This window comes from Belonocnema kinseyi, chromosome 8, assembly GCF_010883055.1.
Source record: "Belonocnema kinseyi isolate 2016_QV_RU_SX_M_011 chromosome 8, B_treatae_v1, whole genome shotgun sequence".
NCBI classification, from domain to species: domain Eukaryota; kingdom Metazoa; phylum Arthropoda; class Insecta; order Hymenoptera; family Cynipidae; genus Belonocnema; species Belonocnema kinseyi.
This window is the reverse complement of record NC_046664.1, coordinates 49938307-49959744: the sequence shown is the minus strand read 5'-3', so window position 1 is coordinate 49959744 and position 21438 is coordinate 49938307. Positions and strand designations below refer to the sequence as shown.

General features: G+C 27.9%; 2 protein-coding genes across 5 annotated transcripts in view; one reads left to right on the top strand and one right to left on the bottom strand.

The window, feature by feature from the left end:
* The first annotated feature begins 2477 nt into the window (after window positions 1–2477).
* Window positions 2478–21438, top strand: part of LOC117177979 — a 35796-nt gene continuing 16835 nt past the window's right edge. Inside the window, exon 1 of the mRNA XM_033369137.1 lies at window positions 2478–3708. Within this exon, the coding sequence (XP_033225028.1) occupies window positions 2528–3382 (855 nt within the window). The 5' untranslated portion in view covers window positions 2478–2527 and the 3' untranslated portion in view covers window positions 3383–3708. The remainder of the gene's footprint in view (window positions 3709–21438) is intronic.
* LOC117177978 (5-oxoprolinase) overlaps window positions 17580–21438 on the bottom strand; it is a 68448-nt gene continuing 64589 nt past the window's right edge. For 2 of the 4 annotated variants that reach the window (XM_033369133.1, XM_033369134.1), the window contains exon 22: window positions 17643–17783. In XM_033369133.1, the coding sequence (XP_033225024.1) occupies window positions 17643–17783 (141 nt within the window). Of the gene's footprint in view, window positions 17784–21438 lie in introns of all 4 variants that reach the window. The other 2 variants (XM_033369135.1, XM_033369136.1) reach the window with 2 other exon arrangements.

Genomic DNA, 21438 nt, shown 5'->3' with positions numbered 1-21438 from the left:
ATTAGTTTTTTTACATAAAATGACAGTTTACAACAAAATGCATACCTTTTAAACCAAATAATTGCATTTAAAATTATGTAAAAATTTAAAGAATTAATTTCCTCACCATGCCAAAGAGAAGACAAACGTTTTTCATAAAAACCATTCAAATGTTTGCAAATAATATTTACCTGTTTCAGTCAGAAGTTTATTTCAATGATTCATTTTCGCAAACCGGGTTTATAATTAACCATTATTCATGTTCATTATAAATCTATAATTTCTGCCTAACTATAAACGTCTAACGCAATCACTATTTTTCATTTTCATTTTGACAGAAAATTGCCAAGAACGACAAATATGATTTACAGTACAACTAGAAGTATAAAACCAGTGAAAAATCCAAATTCAGACAAAATTATAAGTTCAGAACTGTTAGGCCTATTGACTGCTGGCAGATATGTCAGAATATTTTCAAATCACAGCTGCCCGTGTAGGGATTTAATCAGGGATCCGGCCGGGTACCGGCCGGATAGACCCGGTTTAAGCTGGGCGCTGGTCGGGAAAGCCGGCTGGAATCCGGCTAAAAACGTCACGGTAAATTGTTCGGATCCCGGCTTGAATACCGGCCGGGTTCCGGTCGGATAATCAGGCCACGATGCAGTTAAAAATAATGCTTCAGGCGAGAAATTTGTAACTTGTTTTGTCTTTTAACGCTCATCGTAAAGAATACGGTGAACTTTAAAGGTCAAATCAAGTTTCCCAATTCTGGCAAGGAAATTGGAGTAAAATTTTCACCACTCATAATAGAAACTCGTAGCAACTGTTTCACGTCGAAAACCACGTGGTGATTTTAGGTTAGGGAGGTACACAGAAAAAATGTATTTGCAAGAGTATAATTCAATTGAAACTAATAATTGTCCGCGAACCAAGTGGTGTTTTCAGACTGATTACTGAAACAAAGTTGATTTTAATTACGGATCTCGATTTTATTTGCAAACTTCGAGGAAATGACGCGCTGTAAGTGCAATGTGCACTCTCGTTCGAAGTGCGAAACTGAAAATTAGTGAGTGTCTACGCATTCGCCAGACGCAGAGCCATGACGCATTTACCCATGGCGGTAAATTTGAAAGTGTACATACTAAACATTGTGTGAAAATAGTACAAATTGTAACATTTTTGCTGATGCACATACCAAAATTGATAACAAATTTTTTTAATAAGTGAAAACATTCAGAAAAATGTAATGATGCTTTTTACAGAATTTAAAACAGCTTATTTCAGCCGGCTCCCGACTTGGTGATTTGAGAAATATGAAGCCCGACCGGCCGCCGACCGGTTCCTGTCCATGAAACCCAGCCAGAGGTAGCCCGGCCAGGATCCGACCAGAAACCTTGTTGTAGTAGGGCCAACCTGGGAAATTTCTACACGGGCGTTGCTCTCATAATTTATTTATCTCAAGTTCATACTTTGCAACTAAAACCAGTAAAAAATCACAAAACTGAAAGAAGTAATTACAGTGGTTCTGAAGAAGCTTTAGGAAGTAATTCTGAAGAAGCTTTAGGAGGTGATTCTGAAGAAACTTTAGGAAGTAATTCTCAAGAAACTTTGAGAGGTGATTCTGAGGAAAATCTAGGAGGTGAATCTGACACCGTAACTTCTGGACCTATGAAAGATTTTAATTATAATCAAGCTCTTCTGAGACATAGAAGAAAAAAATTGAATAAACTGCAACTCCGACCCAATGCAGGCGAAATCCGAAACGGTGGAATGTTGATTATATACGGAATTAAAATTTTTGAATATATTCCATTAAAAGGAAAACAAGGAATACTTCCATAATAAAAGCGTGGACAACAAACAAGGACTTCAAATAGACTGACAATCAATTCTTTACGTGGACTTTCATCCGGTGATCCAAACAACCAATCGCCTAAACGAGATTGGCTTTTAAATTACAAAGAAAATACAAAAGATTTCGATAAATTGAAATATAATTGAAAATTAAGGATTATGCACAACAGAGCAGGTTTACCAGACATACCTGTAACTTGTAAGCCAAAAAAGAAGCTCGTTCAATAACTTTGTAATTTTGAATTAGAAAATTTACTAGAAAATAAATATAAAATTGATTTAAAGTTTTTCTGACTAAACATAAGAGATAACTGAATAAACAAACCTCCAACTAACCAGGAAAAATACGATTTCAACTCATTTTACAAATATTAAAAATGGTATTCTTATTCACATAATTTTGTCACTATTAACTAGCAATTAAAAATATTTCTAACAATAATATAAAAATGAGACACAGTTTTATTTCACTTCAAGCTAACAGAGATACATTATTTTCTCTGACTGTACCATGAAAATGCATCGACCCATAAAGTGTAATCTGATATGTACAATCACAAATTTAGAACTCAATCTTGTAGCATAAAACTGACTTGAACGACCGGCATGATTTTCAGTGCTACCGTAATCTTAACAGTAGATCAAACGCTGAAAACATGTAAAAAATTTATTCATTTATCAACTGTGGAACAAGATGCCCAAATTTTTCCAAATTTTCATTATTCTCACACTGTTATATTTCTTAAGAGGGAAGACAAGATCTCTACATCATAGAATCAAGAGACTTGAAGACCTATTTCATGACATTTTGGCGGATGATCTCTATACAGAAACAATTTCAAGCAGAGAAGAGCCGGAAAATGGCCGCGAGAACATTAATAAGGAAGGTAAACAATCAAAACTAAAATCGAAAGATGTGAGGAAAGAAAATTCTGCTAATTCTGGTGGAACTCTGGTCATTGAAGGATTGGAAAAATTTAAGTACTACCCAAAAGTGAAACCAAAAATTGATTACCCTTATTTTAATTCTGCAAGAAAAGACATTTTGTCTAGATCGTGGAATTCTTCAAAAGAAACAACATCAGGTTCTATTGTGGATACTCAAGATACAGAACCCAATTGTATAGAGATTACATCGAGTAGGCCTAGGATGTCATCAACGCAGAAACCCATGACCACACATTCTCCAATAACAGGAACACTTTGTGATTGTTTAGTAACTGGTTCTGAATTCATAGATATGCGACCCGAAGATTGTCCAGAAATAATGCGTAACATTTTATTTAAATCAGTTGAAGATGGTATGGATTGTAAATCAATTATAAAGCAACTGGGCCTAAGATACGTGCAATTTTTGCGACCATTTCCACCTATAGTAAACATATACGCACCACCTATGGTGAATATGTTTTCACCACCAATTCTTCCACGGCCGATGACCTTACCTATATCTTACTTAAAATATCCAAGAAGAAGACAAGCCGCACAAGAAAAGTATCACAATAATGTTAAGAATAACAACGATTTGAAACATTCATCGTCTTTATGATTAATCAAAAAACCAATATAGATTCCAATAATAAGTATTAATATTAGGGTAGTAGGGTACTAGGGTATAAATGAAAAGGTAAAGTTAAGGTAATCATCATCATCAGAATCAATTTCACTTCCAGCAACATATCTCTCTTTAACACCTGCAATGAGTTTCCTTATGAAAAAGTGTGAATTATAAATGAGTTTGATCTTCCATCATAAGTAATCAATCAGAAATTGATACAATTACAAACAACAGCATCAGAGACCATCGTGCAAGAATTTATTATATGGAATACTTTATTAAGAAAGGCATCTCTTATTTGCGCCAAAATCAATAAGGTAAGAACAACTTTGCAAAGATAAATAAAAAAGAAAAATCTAAATTCAGATATCCTCAAAACAAAAAAGGTTTATCATTGAGGAGCTTTGTCAAAGTTGAGCAAGATTTTTTGAAAATTTCAAAGTTACGGGAAATCGTTTATTGCAACATCAATTTCCAAACCCCAGTACCATAAAACCATATTACCCTATAAACTGCAATCTGATCTAAATCAATCACCATATTGAAATCTAATCTGGGGGTCATAGAACTGAATTGAACAATTATAGTAACTTAAAGTATTACCTACTCAGATTTCGCAGTGAATTCTGAACAAAATTATTCACAATTTGTTCTGTTACTGATTCAGACAAGATGTTAAAATCCCACGAAATTATTATCATTGTGATGATACTGTATTAAGCTGAAATCTAAATCTTCAAAAATAGGAACATTATCATTCGAAAGACCTACAATTAATAATTTTATAGAAAAGAAGTCAACAAAATTCAGTGTGCATCCATGGTCATAATCAAGAAATTCAAATTTTTTTTTCTAAATATATAATCATTCAACAAAGGAATTCATTAATAGGAAATAGTAAAAATTGTAAATCCATGTATGGATTATTAACCAATGGGATATCCATTAATGGGGCATTGAATTTATTAAAAAAGTAAGGATACTTAAAAACTGTGGCACATAGTTTCAATATTTGGGAAAAATATTCATATTACATATATTATTGTATTATAAATGATGTTCAAAGAAATGGGTAAAGTATCTTTAAGTATTGTATAGAAAAAAAAATATATTTTTTCAGCGTAAACTTCTAGTTATTTAACAAAATTTATATATAGTATTGTGTTTTTGTTTTTATTCTATCATTCTAACAGAGCTTAAATTATACACATTTATCAAAAGATTTTATTTTAAAATATTAATCTATTTACTTATTGCCTACCAACACTTTATTTAATACACAATCCTGAAAGAATATTGATACTAAATGTATACAAAACGAAAAAATCGATTTACATGTAAATTTTAATTGATTAGTAATATATTTTTTTCTTTGGTTCAAACTTCTTATTAAACAGTAGAAAATGTTTCCATCATGTATCAATGGTGACGTCTTTGCATGTAGAGAAATAAATTTTTGGTAATTTCCATGGCTAGACTCTTCTCTCTGTAATAAATTCATAAATAACTTAAAAAGTACTTGAAGAAAAAAAATTTCGTTTTTTATGATAAGGATATGTTTAAATTTTTAGTAGCTAGTAATTAAAAACCAAAATATCTTTTATGAACACTAGATAGTTTAAGAACTAAAAATAAACTCACGTTTAATTCCTATTCAAAAAAGGAAATCCATTAGCAAACAAATTATGAATGTCATTCGTGACACGAGTTGATAATCCTCCAGTCATATTTCCAAGAAATTCTTTAACACCATTCATAAAACGATCAAAATTTGCAAGCATTTGTTGCAAAATATTATTATCTCTATTATTTCTAGCCTCCATTTTTAATATTTCGTGCATTGTCATCAATTCTTGTAAGTTCAAATTTTGCATTTCTTTCTGAGGATCCAAACCAAAATGTGAATTTGGAAATCCATTCAAGGGATTCGAATTTGAAGAAAATTGTGGGAATCCATTTTGAGTATTAAAATTCCATGAAGAATTCGGTAATCCATCCTGGTTGTTTGTGCTCATAGGAAACTTAGGAATTCCGTTCTGTTGATTTTGAGTACCGAAAAAGTTGGCTATTCCAGTCCGATGATTAGAATTGATTGGAACTTCGGTTCTTCTTTGAAACTGTGGTACTTTACCTATATTTGAAAGTATATTTTTAAGATTTAGAGTTGGCATTTTCGGAATATGTTGGCTATTGAAAATATTCGGATTTCCTTGAAAATTCGAGAGCCCTGAATGGAGAATCTGATTTCTATTTACCGATGAACTGTACTTGTTATTTTCAATCAAGTCTAAATCCGACTTTTCTACCTGGATATTCGGATTATTAGTGAGGATAGGAATTTGGTTTTGAGTATTTGGATTATTATACTGGTCCAAAATTGTGAGCGCTCGTTTTCGTCGAATAGAACTTTCCGGAATTAAATTCAAAAAACGTTTGTCACTAATTTCTGAATTTTTAGGTACTGGTATGTCTTCTGGTTGAATCAAATCGTTGCTTAAATCATTCCAGTCATTATCAAATTGATTTATAATGTCTCCAGTTAACACGTTTTGTTCCGAGTCCTCATTGTTAACAAAGGGCTTCGCGAGAATCGATGAAATAGCAACACTCAAGAAAGCGAACGAAAAAAGAATCACTATCATTTTTTAATTCAATTTTGCTCTCGAAATTCTGAACCGTGTTGTATTTTTTTTAAACTGTTGAAATTCGTAGTTGAAAATTTCTTTTATACTGTATGTGAGTTCAAATTGACACAAGTGCTCGTAAACGTATCGGATTGAAAGCGAACAGCATACATTCACAAAGGATCGGCCATAAATGTATCTTCATCAATTTTTTAGTGGAGTTATATAAAAATACAAAATCTTCATTTTTAATCAAATACTTCAATTTTCAATTTAAAAAATAGGAATTTTTAAAGAAACATGTAATAAATAATTCATATTTCAATAAAACAAAAATTTAATTTTAAGTAAAAAAAAAACAGTAAAGTTCATCTAAAAAAAAAACAAATTTATTTTAAAAACTATTGCATTCTCAATTAAAAAATTTATTTTCTAACCAGATTACTTCTAACAGAAAAAATCTTCATTTTTTAAAGAGAGAGGAATTTCCTACCAAATACTTTCCTTTTTCAACGAAAGGAATATATTTTTAAAAAATAGGTAATTTGAAGTAGATTAGATTAATTTTCAACTAATTAGTTCAATTTTTACCATACAGGATACATTTTTAACAAAAAGTGGAATAGATAAATTAAAAATTATTCAAAATTATTTAATTAAAAAGAAAACGAAGTTTTAAAAACAAATTACATTTTGAACTAAAGAGTTAAATTTTCAACTAAAATTATAAATCCTTACATAAAAAATGAATTTTAAATAAAGTATTGCAAATATTAACCAAGTAGTTAAACTTCCAGTCAAACAAAATAAATTCTTAAAGAGTAATGAAATTATTCCTATTGGTTGAAAACAGATTTACATTTTCAAAAAAAAGAGTGAAATTCAACAAAAAAGACGAATTTTTAACAACATTTTTGAATGCCTAACCAAAAATATTCATTTTGAAATAAATAATTTTATTGTTACCCAAAAGAGATAAAATTTCTACCAAAAAAGCTGAATTTTTTAAATAAAATTTTCAACTACATTAATGAACCTTGAACCAAAAATTGATTTTCTAATAATTTAGTTTATAATAATTCAAATTTTGAAAGACTCTTATTTTAAATAAAAAAGATTTTAATTTCAAGTGAAAAATATTTGCATTTTTAAACAAAGAAGAATTTCTAACAACATATTTAGCGAACATATTTTTCAAACCAAAACGACCAATTTTCAACGAAATAGTTGCTAAAAAAATAATAATTTTAAACTAAAATGGTGAGTCTTAAAAAAAAAATGCACTTTTAAATAAATAGTTTAACTTTTAACCTTACAGTGAAGCTTTAAACAACAAACATTTTTTAAACTAAAAGTGTAATATTTGACATTTCAATTAAAAAAGATTTTAAGTTGAAATAAAACAGATTGAAATTTTTTTTAATGAGAATTTTCAACAAAATAGTTAACTCCTTAACAAAAACGATTAATTTTCCAACAAAAAATTGCATATTTCAACCAAAAATATGAAAGTTATACCAAAATAGATGCACTTTAAGGCAAAGAAGATTTTTTAGTTAAGAAAGAAAAAAATTCAACCAAATTATAATTTTAGGAGAAAACCATATTGATAGATTTTAGAAAATTTGGAAATATTTTTAATGTTTTCACAATTTCTAAATATCTTTTTAACTGACTCAAGTCATCACAATAATTGCCTTTAAATCTTCCAGATTTTTTTTTCGACATTTTTGGGAAAGTTTGAATATGTTTTAAAATAATTTAAAATATTCTCTTAAAATTAATTTTTCAAACTAAAAAATAAGTTTCAATTCTTCAGGAAACCTTTTAAAATATTTTAAAATTTTCTTTAGAAAATAGATTTTTTTTAAAAAAATCATATTGAATTTTCCCATAAAACTTAGGAAATTTTTTATTCTCTTTTAAAAACTTTTTGAGTTGTTGAAATGCTTCTAAATAATTGGAATTTTCTACATTTTGTTCTTGAAATTTCGGGAAATGATATGAAAATTTTTATTAATTTTTCACAATTTTTTTGAAATGAAATTATGCACAGAAAACAAAAATTTTGCAAAGATTATTAATTTTTATATACGAAATTCCGAAAAATTGAGATTAAATTTGATAAATCCAACTATTAAAATTCCTAAAGTTAATAAGAACTTATTTTCTTACATGCAAATTTATTTTTAAAGGATTTCTTTTATATTAAAAAAAAAAAAATGTTTTTTGTTTTTAACTTCGCTATCCGAACCTGGAATAACGACGAATGATTAATGTCCGTGAAGAAAATATTTCCCACCTGAATCCACAAGCTTTTAGGTTACAAGGTGTTAGTATGATGTAATATACGCATAGTAAGAAATTCTCTGCAACATATTTGTTTGGGATCCCAAAGGTGAGTAATTTTCATATTTGAAGATAATATAAGAAAAATGTATAGATTCAAGTGTCAATTTAGATCTGGCCCACTGCCCCTTTTGACAAAATTTTGAAATTTGTACTTATACAGTTTCAATAAAAAGAAAACATTCAAACAGGCGATTAAAATTGGAAGTGTTTCGAACGTTAAAAAAAAATTCAAACTAAAAAAGACCTTTTGAAGCTAACTAAAAAAAAAATTTCAATCAAGGAAAAAATCTTTTGATTTTTTTCACTCACGCAATTCTTTACTTAAAACATAAATGTATTATTAATACAAAATGTTTGTACAATTAATATAGTAGTATATATTATCTCAAGTAATAGAAAAGAAAAACAAAGACAACATTTTTGATAACTGTTGAAGATTAATATTTGAAGTTATGAATTTTCTACCAAAAAAAAATATTTTTCATCAAAGTATTTCAAGTTTCAATCAAGTAGTGGATTTTTCAACAAATAAGTTAAATCCTTAAAATCAAAACAGATTAATTTTCAAGCAAACAGTTGAAATTTGAACTAATAAAGAAAAATGTTTTAACTAAAATGGAATATCGTTAAAAATTCGGTAAAAATTTATGTTCAACTAAAAAATAAGAATTTTACAACAAAATTGTTATATTTAATTAAAAAATATATACTTTTTTAATATCAATAGCAGATTCAAACGAAAAACACTAACATAAGAACACGTGAAATATTTCAAACATTTTTTATCTCGTTTGTGAAAATAGCTGATTTACGGGGAAGAACATTAAACCTCATATTAATTAAATTAAAACCTTAGATTGTTCCAAAATGTAGGCTAACGGACTTGATTGAAGCCTAACCATTTTTTTACTGAAAATACAAATCACGGTGTACTTAAGACGCCAACAAAATCCAAAAGAATTTGTTAAGTAGTGAATTTTCTTTTGAAATCCATTTTATTTTTATTTTAAGAATCTTTGTTTAAGATAACCATTTTCTTGTAAAAAAAATGTAATAGAACCTGAAAGGGCTAAAAAAATTAGACCCTTTAAAATCTAATGATTGTTGTTTAAAACTCGAAACTTTCGATAAAAAACGCTAGCAAAACCGAAACAACATAAATTGTAGAAAAAATTTGATTCATTAAAAACTAACCCTATTTGTTGAGAAATGCCTATCTTCGATCTAAGACGCCAAAATAGCCCAAACTTGTTGCAAACTTAGGTGTCTTGACGATTTTGGTTAAAAATGCTAATTTCCAAAGAAAAAAAGACTCACAACGTACAGTTTTTAGGAGCCTTTTTAAAGTATTATTATTTTTTTTTTAAGATTATTTAGAAAATTCAAAAACATTTTGAATTTCGAATCACAATTTTAATTAAACAATTAATTTTCGTCCATCGATAATAATTTCAAACCAAAAACGCGATTTTTCATCAAAAGAGAGAAAAAATGTTTCCAATTATTACTTTGAGAGGAAACATGATGCCGCATATAAAATAAAAAATCCGAATGACTATTTATTTTTCAATTTTCTTCGTTTTCTTTTTCTTTTTACGGTTATACAAATATAATTTGCCTGAGATTCTTGAGAACATCTAAAAAAATTTGGAAGGTTTCAGATCTTTCGAAAAAGTAAAATTTTTTATTTTTTTTTATTCATTCATAATTTTTTTTTAATTCATCTTTTAAATAAAATAATAATGATAAATTAAATCTTTTAACATCATTTTTAATATTCTCTTGAATTATTTTTTATATCTCTCCAAAAGTTCTAGAACCTTGACATATCTTTTAAACTGATGTCAAGTTTTTCTATAATTTTTTAAAATCCTGAACTTACTTTATTTCTTTTTAACATTTCATCGTCTTCAAAAAAATAGTTCAATTTTAAACCAAACAAAATTTTTTAGTCCAAAAAGGCTTCTCGAATAAGTTTAGAAAGATTGTTGAAGATTTCGGATAAGTTCAAACAGTATCTACGAAATTTTTGAAAATTTTCTTGTCTTACAGGATTTCACAGAATTTCAAGAAAATTGGCGTCAGCTTGAAAGATATTTAGGACTCATCGACGCTTAAAAGAAATCTTTGAATATTTAAAAAATTTTCGTAAACCTTTCACAATCTTTAAATACTTTTGATCAAAACATCTGAAATTAGAATTATTTTTAAAATTTTACCTTTTAAAAAGACTCGAATTTTTCCTAAAATTTGAAAAAAAATTACAAAAATAGATTTAAAGTCTTCTATATTTTTTCGAAATGTTTGAAAATCTTAAAAGCTTTAAATTGATCTCATAAAATAAGACCTAAGTCATTCAAATTTGTTTAACTGTTACCATCATTTAATTTTTTTCATCTCATTAAAATGTTGATAAAGTTTACAAAAATTATGTATAATTGTAAAGAATGTTAAGAACACAATTATTTCGCAATATTTAAAAAAAAACATATACAATCAAACTTTTTTTTCAAAAATAATTTTTAGAAACGCTTAGAAGTAAATTTAATCATCAAATAAAATTACTAATTTCTAAATTTGTGATTTACTAACTTGAATCTGCAGACAATTTTTTTAGTGAAACAGTATTAAAATCGAATTAACCAATCAACAAATAGTTTGAGAAATATATCTTCTATTTTAATCATAATTTTTATAAGAAAAATAATTCCATTTTACTAAAAAAATTTTTTTGTAATTTTCGATATACAGTATACTTTTGCTTATTTTGACTTATAGCACTTTTTTTCGAACAGAAGAAAAACCTTAACAAATAATTCTTTCTGTGACTTGAATGCGCCTTTCTGTAGTTGCAAAATTAGCACAATGTTAAAAAATGAAAAACTAATCGACGACATGGCGCGCTTTTAACCCTTGAATAATAGAAGCGTGATTCCTTGGCGATTTTTCTCTTCTTTCAAACAAACTGAACTTGTTTCACTTACATTTCACACTTCCAGCAAATATCGTATCAGGATGAAAAGAGAAATACTAGAATTTCACGTCACGTTTTTTTTAAACAAAATTAGTAGTTCATTCACTAGGGTTGATTGCAGACAAATCTTTACCCACCACCGGAATGCCAATGCACCTACATTTGAGCCACTGATTTCTCCTGGGATGTTTAGCGCTTTTCTTAAAATTATAGAAAATTTAGTTACGGAATGACTAAAATTGTTTCAATATATTTTTTATATGACTAAAATTCTTTCAATATATTTACACCAAAAAGAATTTAATTTAAACAAAATTATTTAGTTTTCATCCAACGAGACGTATTTTTAACTAAAATCGTAACTCTTCAACGATCAAATTAATTTTTAACAACGTAGTTCAATGTTCAACCTAATAGTCCAATTTTCAGTAAAAGAGATGGATTTTTAAAGAAAAATAGATGAAATTTTTTCCAAAAATATTAAAATTTTAAATCAAAAGCAGTTGATAGTTTAACAACAGAAATAATTTAAAATATTTTAAAGTGTTAAATTTAATGAAAAATATCGATTTTCTATTTCTATTTTTTCACTATTTTAAAGTACCAATGCAATCGGTAGCACTTAAGAATAATTATAGGAGAGAATTGTGATACACATAACTTCAAATTATACAAACACATCAAATTTAGCAAATTTAAATTTTTTTAATTAACCGATAAACAAAGAGTCCAAAAACGTCCGTTAGCATGTCTGCTATTATTCTCCAGATTTTGAAGGCAAAATCTTTATTATTGTAAGGAAAAAGCAGAGGGAATCTAACACTGATCAAACCGATACAATTTCCTGAGTATCACATGCCCTTAAGCAATTAATTTTCCAATATAGAGATGAGTTTTAAACTAAAATAATTCATCTTTATCAAAAAAAAAATGTATTTTTAAACCAAAAATATTTTTTTCTACCAATAAAGACAAACTGATCTATTCAGTAACGCCCACTGACCAATTCAGTAATTTTGAATGATCTAGATACTAACTTTTATCGATTAAACAAATCATTTTGAATCACATAATGAGTAACTTTCAATAATTAAACCCCTGATTTTTATTCATATAACTTTCAATGCATTAATCAAACAGTTTATTATATTGTAATCATTAAATAAAATGTAAGAGTTTAATGAACATTTTTAATTTAGAAATAATTTCACTAACAACTGTTTTGTTAGTAGAAATTAATGATTCTTCAGTCAAAGCATGCTTGCTTAGTTTAAGCAGCCAAATTCTGGCTGATTTAAATTTATAGTGTATTTTTTCACTACATACTAATTTTGCTACAAAAAATAGTCTACATCATCAATGATTTTAGCCGGATTTGTTAAGCAGAAATCGCTTCGAATTCCAATTAAACATCTCAATCAAATCCATAATTATGAATGGCTTATTAGCTTAAAGCAATTGAAAATCTCTTCCTGGCAGGTCCGTTAAAAGCAATAGTAATTACTTGGAGCGGAAATGAAACAGCGGCCATCTTGCATCTAACGCAAATGGAGCGAGCAAATAAATCGAGGGAAATTAACCGCACTAAATTTAATTTGTTGTTTCGATCAAGTGCCAGCAGTGCGATTAATGTTCGAAATGACCAATAACTGCAGAGCACGTCTGATGATACGTAAATATTTGTCATTACCATGTGATAAGTTATATACATATGGCCCTGCCAAGGATGATAAAACCCTGGAGAATTGCTTTTTACTGCAAAAAAGTCATTTAAGCATAAAATTATATTACGCGGCCATTTCACCATTAATTCTTATTAAAATGAATTTTTTTCTGATAAAGATCTTCTCCTTCGCATTATTTTTCCAGATGTTCAAGACAAATTTTTCAAGTGATCTGTATTATCATCAAAGATTAACGGAAATTCTTAAGGTCTTCGAAAACTAGATGGAGCTATGAATTAGAGTTTCTTTAAATTAAATTGGGGTTTTTCCGAAAAATCGAAAGAAGAATCGTTTTTCAGAAATACACCAGCAATCTGAAGTTATGTGATTCGATTCTCAACAGAGCGAAGGAGAAGATATTTTTTTTAACCAAAAATTAATTTCAAAAATGTTTAATTTATAGCTCCATCTAGTCAGAGAAGACGATAAGAATTTCTGTTATTCTTTGATGAGAATACAGAATCCTTGAAAAGTTTGAGTTGTAAACTGTGAGTTGTAAGGAAAATGCCAGGCCGGCTATGACAACTTCTGTGGTTCGATTCCCAACGCAGAGAAGGAGAAAATCTTTTTTAGAAAAAAATTTAATTTAAAAAATGTTTATTTTGTAGTTCAATCAAGTCTAAAAAGACGTTAAGAATTTCTGTTATCCTCTGCTGATAATACAGATTCCTTCATTAATTATTATCTAGCATTTATAATCTAGCACTGCCGATGGATTGTATTGAACAATTAACCAAGTAGCCTATTTAAAATTAGCGTTGACTTTAAAAAATGATAGCGCCATCCAAAACATAGATAGGCATAAAAATATATACTTTTTCAAAATATCAAATTAATAAATAAACTCTTCTCGCTCCTACTAATAATTTTGAAGTGAAAGAAAAAAATTTCTTAAAAACCGAAAATTTGATTTTTTTTCTCACATAAGCATTCAATACCCACAAAGCCAAATTATTGCAACTTAGCTTCATTCAAAGTAGAATGTTATAGACTTTGCAACGGTCATTGGTCCGACACTATTTGTCGGCAGTGTGTTAAACAAATTTGATATGAATTAATTGAAAAAATCAATAATTTTCAATACATTTTCTGTATCCGTGATTTTTCAAATGTCCTTTACATTTCTATCAAACGCTTCTGATAGAAAGTCTATCAACATAAATAACCATGTTTATCAGTAGTGTCACGGTCTTCCAATAAAAAGGTCAATCAATTTATATTTAAAACTATGAGATAGAAATGCTGTTGATTTTTATCAAAGAAAAATAGGTCAATATTCCAGTACTTCCTCTAGATGTCTATACCTTTTTTTATTAAAATTCCATTCAATCCTCCGAAATATGCGATCATTAATTCCTATCCATTTTAATACGTTTTCTTTAAATAAATCAAATCCCATCCTATCAAATATGACATTCAAAACTCTCATCATTATTTTAATGAGAATATATTGATCAAGAAGTATAAGATTTTGCAATGAATGTAATTTGATAGAAATTCCCGAAATTACAGAAGATAGAATTGGATAGAAATTTTTTAGGAAGAATATTTCCTAGAATTTTAATAATAAACTGTTGACGAAAAAGTATACAATTTCCTAGAAGTCAGAATTTGATGTATATAACATATAGAATCCGTAAAGTTTCAGTGAGAAACTCCTAATAGAAAAGTGTATTCTTATAGAAAATTAGATGGCGCATATTTTTTCCCTCAGCGACAAAGTTGTATCTATTATAGTTTTCGAGATAACCACGAGGATGATGTTTTTTTTAAAGACGATTTGTGATTCATTTTTGGTATCTCGCTCGTCGTCACATCTACAGTTTTTGGAATTTGTTGATGAAATTTGTAGAAAATACTCTCTAAAGTATCCTTAGAATGATGATATGAGCAAAAAGTTCAGATGAGTATTTATATCGATATGAAAAATTGTTTTCTAGGCCATTTCGACTTCAATTCCTTATGATCTGCGATCGCTTTGTTTGTCGAGCGAACCCAGTGGGCACAAAGTTTGGCGACGTGTTTATGACATCGTTACGACAACTTTACGATATCCTATGTCCATGTCGTTAATGTGTCTTTACGATATAGTAAATAAGTCGTATGATCTAAAGATGTCTTTACGATATCGCAAAGACACCGAAACGACATGGTCATAGGATGTCGTAAAGATTTCGTAACGATGTCGTAAGGATGTCGTAACGATGTCTTAAAGACGTCGCCAATTTTGTGCCCACTGGAAAATATGAGCAAATATAAACTTCCTGTGAAGAAGCTGTTCTGAAAACTATAAGGATAAACTATATTTGTTTTTTTTAGTTGAATTCAATGGTTTTTAATTAAAAATATTGTTTGGTTGAAATATGAACTATTACATTTTACGTTTGTTAAAAATTGATCTCTTTGGTTTAAAATAAACGACTTTGATAAAAATCAGTTTTTTTTCGTTAAAAATTGAACTGAAAATTTATCTTGCCCATTTTTCGTAAAAAATTATACTCTTTAAGTTTTAAAATTTACCATGTAGATAAAAATTCATGTATTTTATTAAAAATTTGTTTTATTCAGTTCAAAATAAATGTTCATTCTTAACAATTAATAATTTTTGTTGAAAAACAGTTTTTGGTTGAAAATATTACTAATCTAAAAAAATCATTTTTCTTCTGTTAAAAATTGATAATTTTAGTTACAAATTCACCTATATGTTCAAACATGTACTTTTTTAGAAAATTATTCTTCTTGTTTGCCTATTTATTTCTTTTTGTTAAAAATATTTGTTTCTTCGGATAAAAATTAATTTTTTTAGTTGAACACTCGACTTTTTGTTAAACAATTAATTTTCTTGTTTGAAAATTCATATTTTTGTTTTAAAATTTAATTACCTTGTTCAAACCTACTTTTTTTTAGTTCCAAATTATTTGTTTGTTGCAAAGTGAACTATTCAGTTTTGCTTAAAGAATTCTTTTTAGTTGCAAAGTCATTTGTTTTGATTGAAATTTAACTATTTTATTGAAACTTTGTGGGCATTGTTGGAAATTATTTTTGAGCTCAAATTTATTTAAAATACGTCTTTCTTTTAAAAATTAAACTATTTTTTTTATTTAATTTTAAAACTTTTTCGTTGAAGTATCAACTATTTAATTTTGCGTTAAAAAGTCTTTTTTTTTTGTTTAAGGTTATACTACTCTGTTAAAAAGTAATTTTTTGGTTAAAAATTCATTACTTTCATTAAAAATTATGCCTGGAAATGCAACTATTCTATTGAAAAATTCGCTTTCTTAGTTGAAAATTAATTTTTTAACAGAGAATTTGACTTATTTTGTTAGAAATTGTATATATCGTTGGAAATCAATTTTTTGATCTACAAATTTTAATATTCCATTTTTGGTTGAAATTTTTTACATTCGCATCATTTATGATTGAGAAAGTATTATAATTGTCCGAAATTTGACACCACAGTTTTTCAACGGATCTCCACCTTTCAAGACCCCCTGAATCCGACAATCAAGTTTTTACGATGGCGTGTATCTGCTCGTCCAAAAACACGATAACTTTCGAAAAAAATAGACGTATCAGATCGATCATTGGCACCATTTTTTTAGGTCTTTAAAGAAAGTACGAGTTCGTTATCCAGCCATTTTAGATAAAAACACAAAAAGTTAGACCATTTTTAATATTTTTGGAACCATTTTTTTCGTATTTAAAATTTTTATCTATGATTATTTATAGTGCTCAGAAAGCCAAAGAATTTATCTAATGACTTTTTCCCATAAAAAAAATTCTCAGAACTATAGCATTGTCAACATTTTTTTAATGAATTAGAGCCAAATAACGCACGATAGGAAAAAAGTCAAAAGAACAACAATATTGCTTTTTAAAAGTCCTTCCAGATTATCATGCCTTTTGGAATTTTCTCGAAAAATCGAAAATTCAAATTTTGATTCCACAAGAAATAACTAAAAATCAAAACTTCCATTTTTCGGTAAAACTATGCAGGACACAAAAAATATGAATTAACTCTTTTACTTTATTTTAGAAATCAAATATACACTTTTATTAATAATTTGAATACGATTTATGGAATTTCCTTGCAATTTCCGAAATTGATTAAGATATTTCTATGTTGATTAGATTTGAACATTCTTGTATCCTATAAGATTTAATATAATTTTAATGAAACAGCCATGATGTACATCTATAGCATTTCCCGATAGATATAATTTGATCGAACAAGCTGACAGAAATTGATTAATTTAATTTTTTTGATTAAATTTGATAGGATTTGTATAAACTGTGTTTGTGAAATTTCATTTCAATTTGTTGCTTTGATAGATTTTTATAGAATTATATGTAAAGATATCGAATTTTATTCCATTTCAAATTTTCTCTCACTAGTGAGTATATCAAATTCAATAACCTTTCATACTTTTTTCAGCAAGGGATAAATTGCTCCCGTGGAAAATAAATGATCTACATTGAAGATTTTTTATAACAATTTTTAATGAAGCTCAGCTTATACATCAGTGTAAAAATATTTCTGAAAGTATTTGCAAAGAGAATAAAGTTAAAAAGTTATCTTAAACGGATTCCTGTGCTTTTCTGTATTCATAAACGCTGCCTCGCTCGAGAAAGCTTTTTTGTGTTTTCTCGAAATGTTGAATACTTTGGCCTGGAATTCCGTAGCCACCTCCTGCAGGTGTTTCTAGAATAAAAATGTCCTGTAAATAAAATAGATTCTTTTAAATATGTTCATAATTTCATGAAAGAACGTAAGATATTTTCTAAAAAAAGCTTTTACAAATAACGAAAAAACGGCTAAAATTATTTTCTGTTATCTGAAATTATAAAAACAAAAAAAATGTTAAAAGAAAACGAAAAAGAATAAATTATTTATGTTCAAAATTTCAAATTTTAAAGCGGATTTTTTGATTAATTAGGACAGTGCTAAAAATTACATCTCTGGAAAAAATACTTTTTCCATTATTTTAAGATAGAAAATAATATTAATAATGATATCATTAAAAAAACTATTATTTCTTAATGATTGAATTTAAATAAATTATGTTTTTTTAGGAAAGAAAAAATCATAGAAAACTTCTTTCTCCAGAGAACTCAATTTTGGCACACCAACTTCATTAAATGCTGTACAAGTCCTGTAATATTCCCGGTTAGTTTTCAACTTACAGAAAGTTTCCGATTCTTTTTAATTTTATTCTTCCAAGTTTGGAATCATTTTTCAATATTCTGTTAACGGGCCTTCCATAAACTATGTTACCAATATAAGCTAAAAACAATGGCGGGAGGGGGTGGGGGAGGGTCAGTGGAACTAACATCATAAACTTAGAGAATATTGAATTCGTTTCCTGATGATACATTTTAAAGAATTCTTCTTTCTTTCTGTTTTAAAGAAACATACCCTTTTTCCCTATTTCTCGATTTTTCGGTTTAATGCAAACTGAATGATAAGAACACAAGAAGAAAAATCTGCTACTTTTGGTTGAAAAGTTTAATTTTATATTATATGTTATATACTTTGAATAAAATATTTGTTATCATTCTCTTGAAATAAATGTGTTTTTTTCTTGAAAAAATACCGGTTTCATATGTATACACCTGGTAGAATTATGCCTAAAAAGTCCTTCAGAACTGGCGGATTGTTCTTTAATAATTTTTTTCATCTTTTAAATAAAATAATAATGATAAATTAAATATTTTAACATCATTTTTAATATTCTCTTGAATTATTTTTTATATCTTTCCAAAAGTTCTAGAACCTTGACATATCTTTTAAACTGATGTCAAGTTTTTAAATATACATTATTTACTTGTAGGTTATATAATGGAACATTGAATATGATTTGCATGATATAAATGAATTTATTTTTAAAGTACCTCTATTTCAATTAAGTAATTTTTCGGATTTATACTGGTGTTCAGAGATCAATATTTTCATTCAATTTTCAAAAATATATGTAAAAATATTCTTTGTGTTTAAAAAGAATGTTTCAACTAAAAATGTAAGTATTTAATTTTTGGTTCAAATTGATCGTTTTAAGTTGAAAATTCATTCTTTATGATTACAAATGCAAGTGTTGGGTCAAATTTATCCTGGTTTGGTTATGGATTCCAAAATTTGGTAGAAAACTGACTATTTTTAATCAACAATTTTATTTTTTGCTTGAAAATTCAACCGTTTGTAAATAATCCTTCCTTTTGTCTTTAAAACTCAACAAGTTGGTTTAAAATTACTGTATTTGTTGAAAAATGGTATTTGTTGGTAGAACATTAATTTTGTTTGCTGGAAAATTCATTTTTTTTTGTCACAAGTTTAATTATGTTGTTTATTGTTCATCTTTTTTATTTGATAACTCAACTGCTTGGTGGAAAATTTAACTACTCCATTTTTAGAAAATTAAACTTTGAGATTAAAAAATCATCTTTTGTGTTGAACTCTTTTGTTAAGAATTCTTTTTTTTTAATTCATCACTTTATTAAAAAATTCATCTTGTTGGCTGAAAAAAAAGTTATTTCATTTTTGGTTGAAAATTGATTAGTAGATTAGAAGATTCATGCATATTTTTTTGATTCGTATGATTGGGTAAAAAATTGATCTTCTTGCTTGAAAATTTATCCTTCTTTTCATTAAAAATGCAACTGTATGCGTATGAACCATTTCCAGTGGATTTTCGTTTATAGTAAAAAATATTTTGAAAATTGTTTTTCTAATACACGGACAAAGGTAAAATAAATATTTAACGGAAGTTAGGAAGAAATGTTGTTGTTACACGTTAAAATAAATGTGTTTTCTGCTTTCTTAATTAAAACGTTTGCGGACCGTTGAGCACCTCGTTTAAAATGGGAGCTTTCTCTTGAATAATCGGTCCAGATACTGAATCACCTCTGTATCTCGCTTGCTTAAACCATTTGAAGACAGCAGTATCCAAAGGCACATGACTATTTTGCAATTATGAATGCATAAGTGAAACATCTCGCAAAACACATAAAAGTGAAGACAACGCAATTTTGCGTAACGCATAATGCATTTCGCATTATGCTATCTTATAAGAAGGCATACGAAGAAGTTATTTAACAGATAATCACTTATTCTTAAGAATATTAGATCAAGTGTCCACAAAAAATACTGTTTTCACAATTCTCACGTCAACACTTGACAGAGAGGATCCGTTTGTGTGCTAATGATAAATCATACTTTTAGTTTGAAAACTATCATGTTCTCTTTTTCTAGCCAGTAAAAAAAAGAAGAGCTTTCAAACCTCTCATTTCGATTACATCTGTTAGGAAGCTACGACAGCGCCATTAATTTAGAACTATTCATAAAAAAATTTGAATTGAAATAAAATATTAACAAGATACCTTATAGTAAATAATTTATTTTAAACCGCAGTACAACATTTTCGATGGAAATTAATTTATATTCACTGCTATTTTTCATTAACATTGCTCCAATAACTTCAAAATTAGATTAGATTGAGTAAATTCTCTTCGAATCTAGGCTACTTGTCCCTCTTTCTGGTGCAGTGGAGTGTGGGCAGAAAGAAGATGGAAGTCCTACTGTTGGTGGACGCTAAGCAAACGTGTTTGCTTCCCGCTTGAGAGTGAACTGACGCAACGTCGTGACACACTTACCCAGTTGGGCCGTTAGGTTAAAGCGCCTCACCACAACGCTTCTATTTTTTTAACGCTCCTGCTGCCCATTACCGCAGTGCGGCGTCAATTCTCGGAAGACTCCCATACAGGGGACTTAAATCCGAGGTTGACCGCTTTTTGTAAAAAATTAAACTATTCGGTTGAAAATTAACTTTTTCGTTAAAAATTCATATGTTGGTATAAATTGAACTATCGTCTTAAAAATTAAGCTTTTTGATAAAAAATCAATTTTTTTTAAAAACATCATATTTGTGGTTTGAAAATTCAACCGTTTTATAAATAATACGTCTTTTTGGCTTTAAAATTCAACAAATTTGTTGAAAATTGAATTATTTTGTCATTTAAGGCATGTAACTCGTCACGAATTTATTTTTATTTTAAATGAAAATTGATCTTTTCGAGTTGAAGATTTATATATTTGGTTACAAATTCTTCGTTTTTGGTCAAAAATTACTATTCTTGGTTGAAGATTCATCCTTTTTGGTTAAGAATACAAGTGTTTGATTCTAAATTAATCTAGTTTGGTTCAAGATTCATTAGCTTGGTAGAGAGTTAAAGTATTCAAATTTAAGAAATTTGTTGACAAATTAGCTATGCTGTTAAAAAATTCAACTACCAGGTGTATACATATGAAACCGGTATTTTTTCAAGAAAAAAACACATTTATTTCAAGAGAATGATAACAAATATTTTATTCAAAGTATG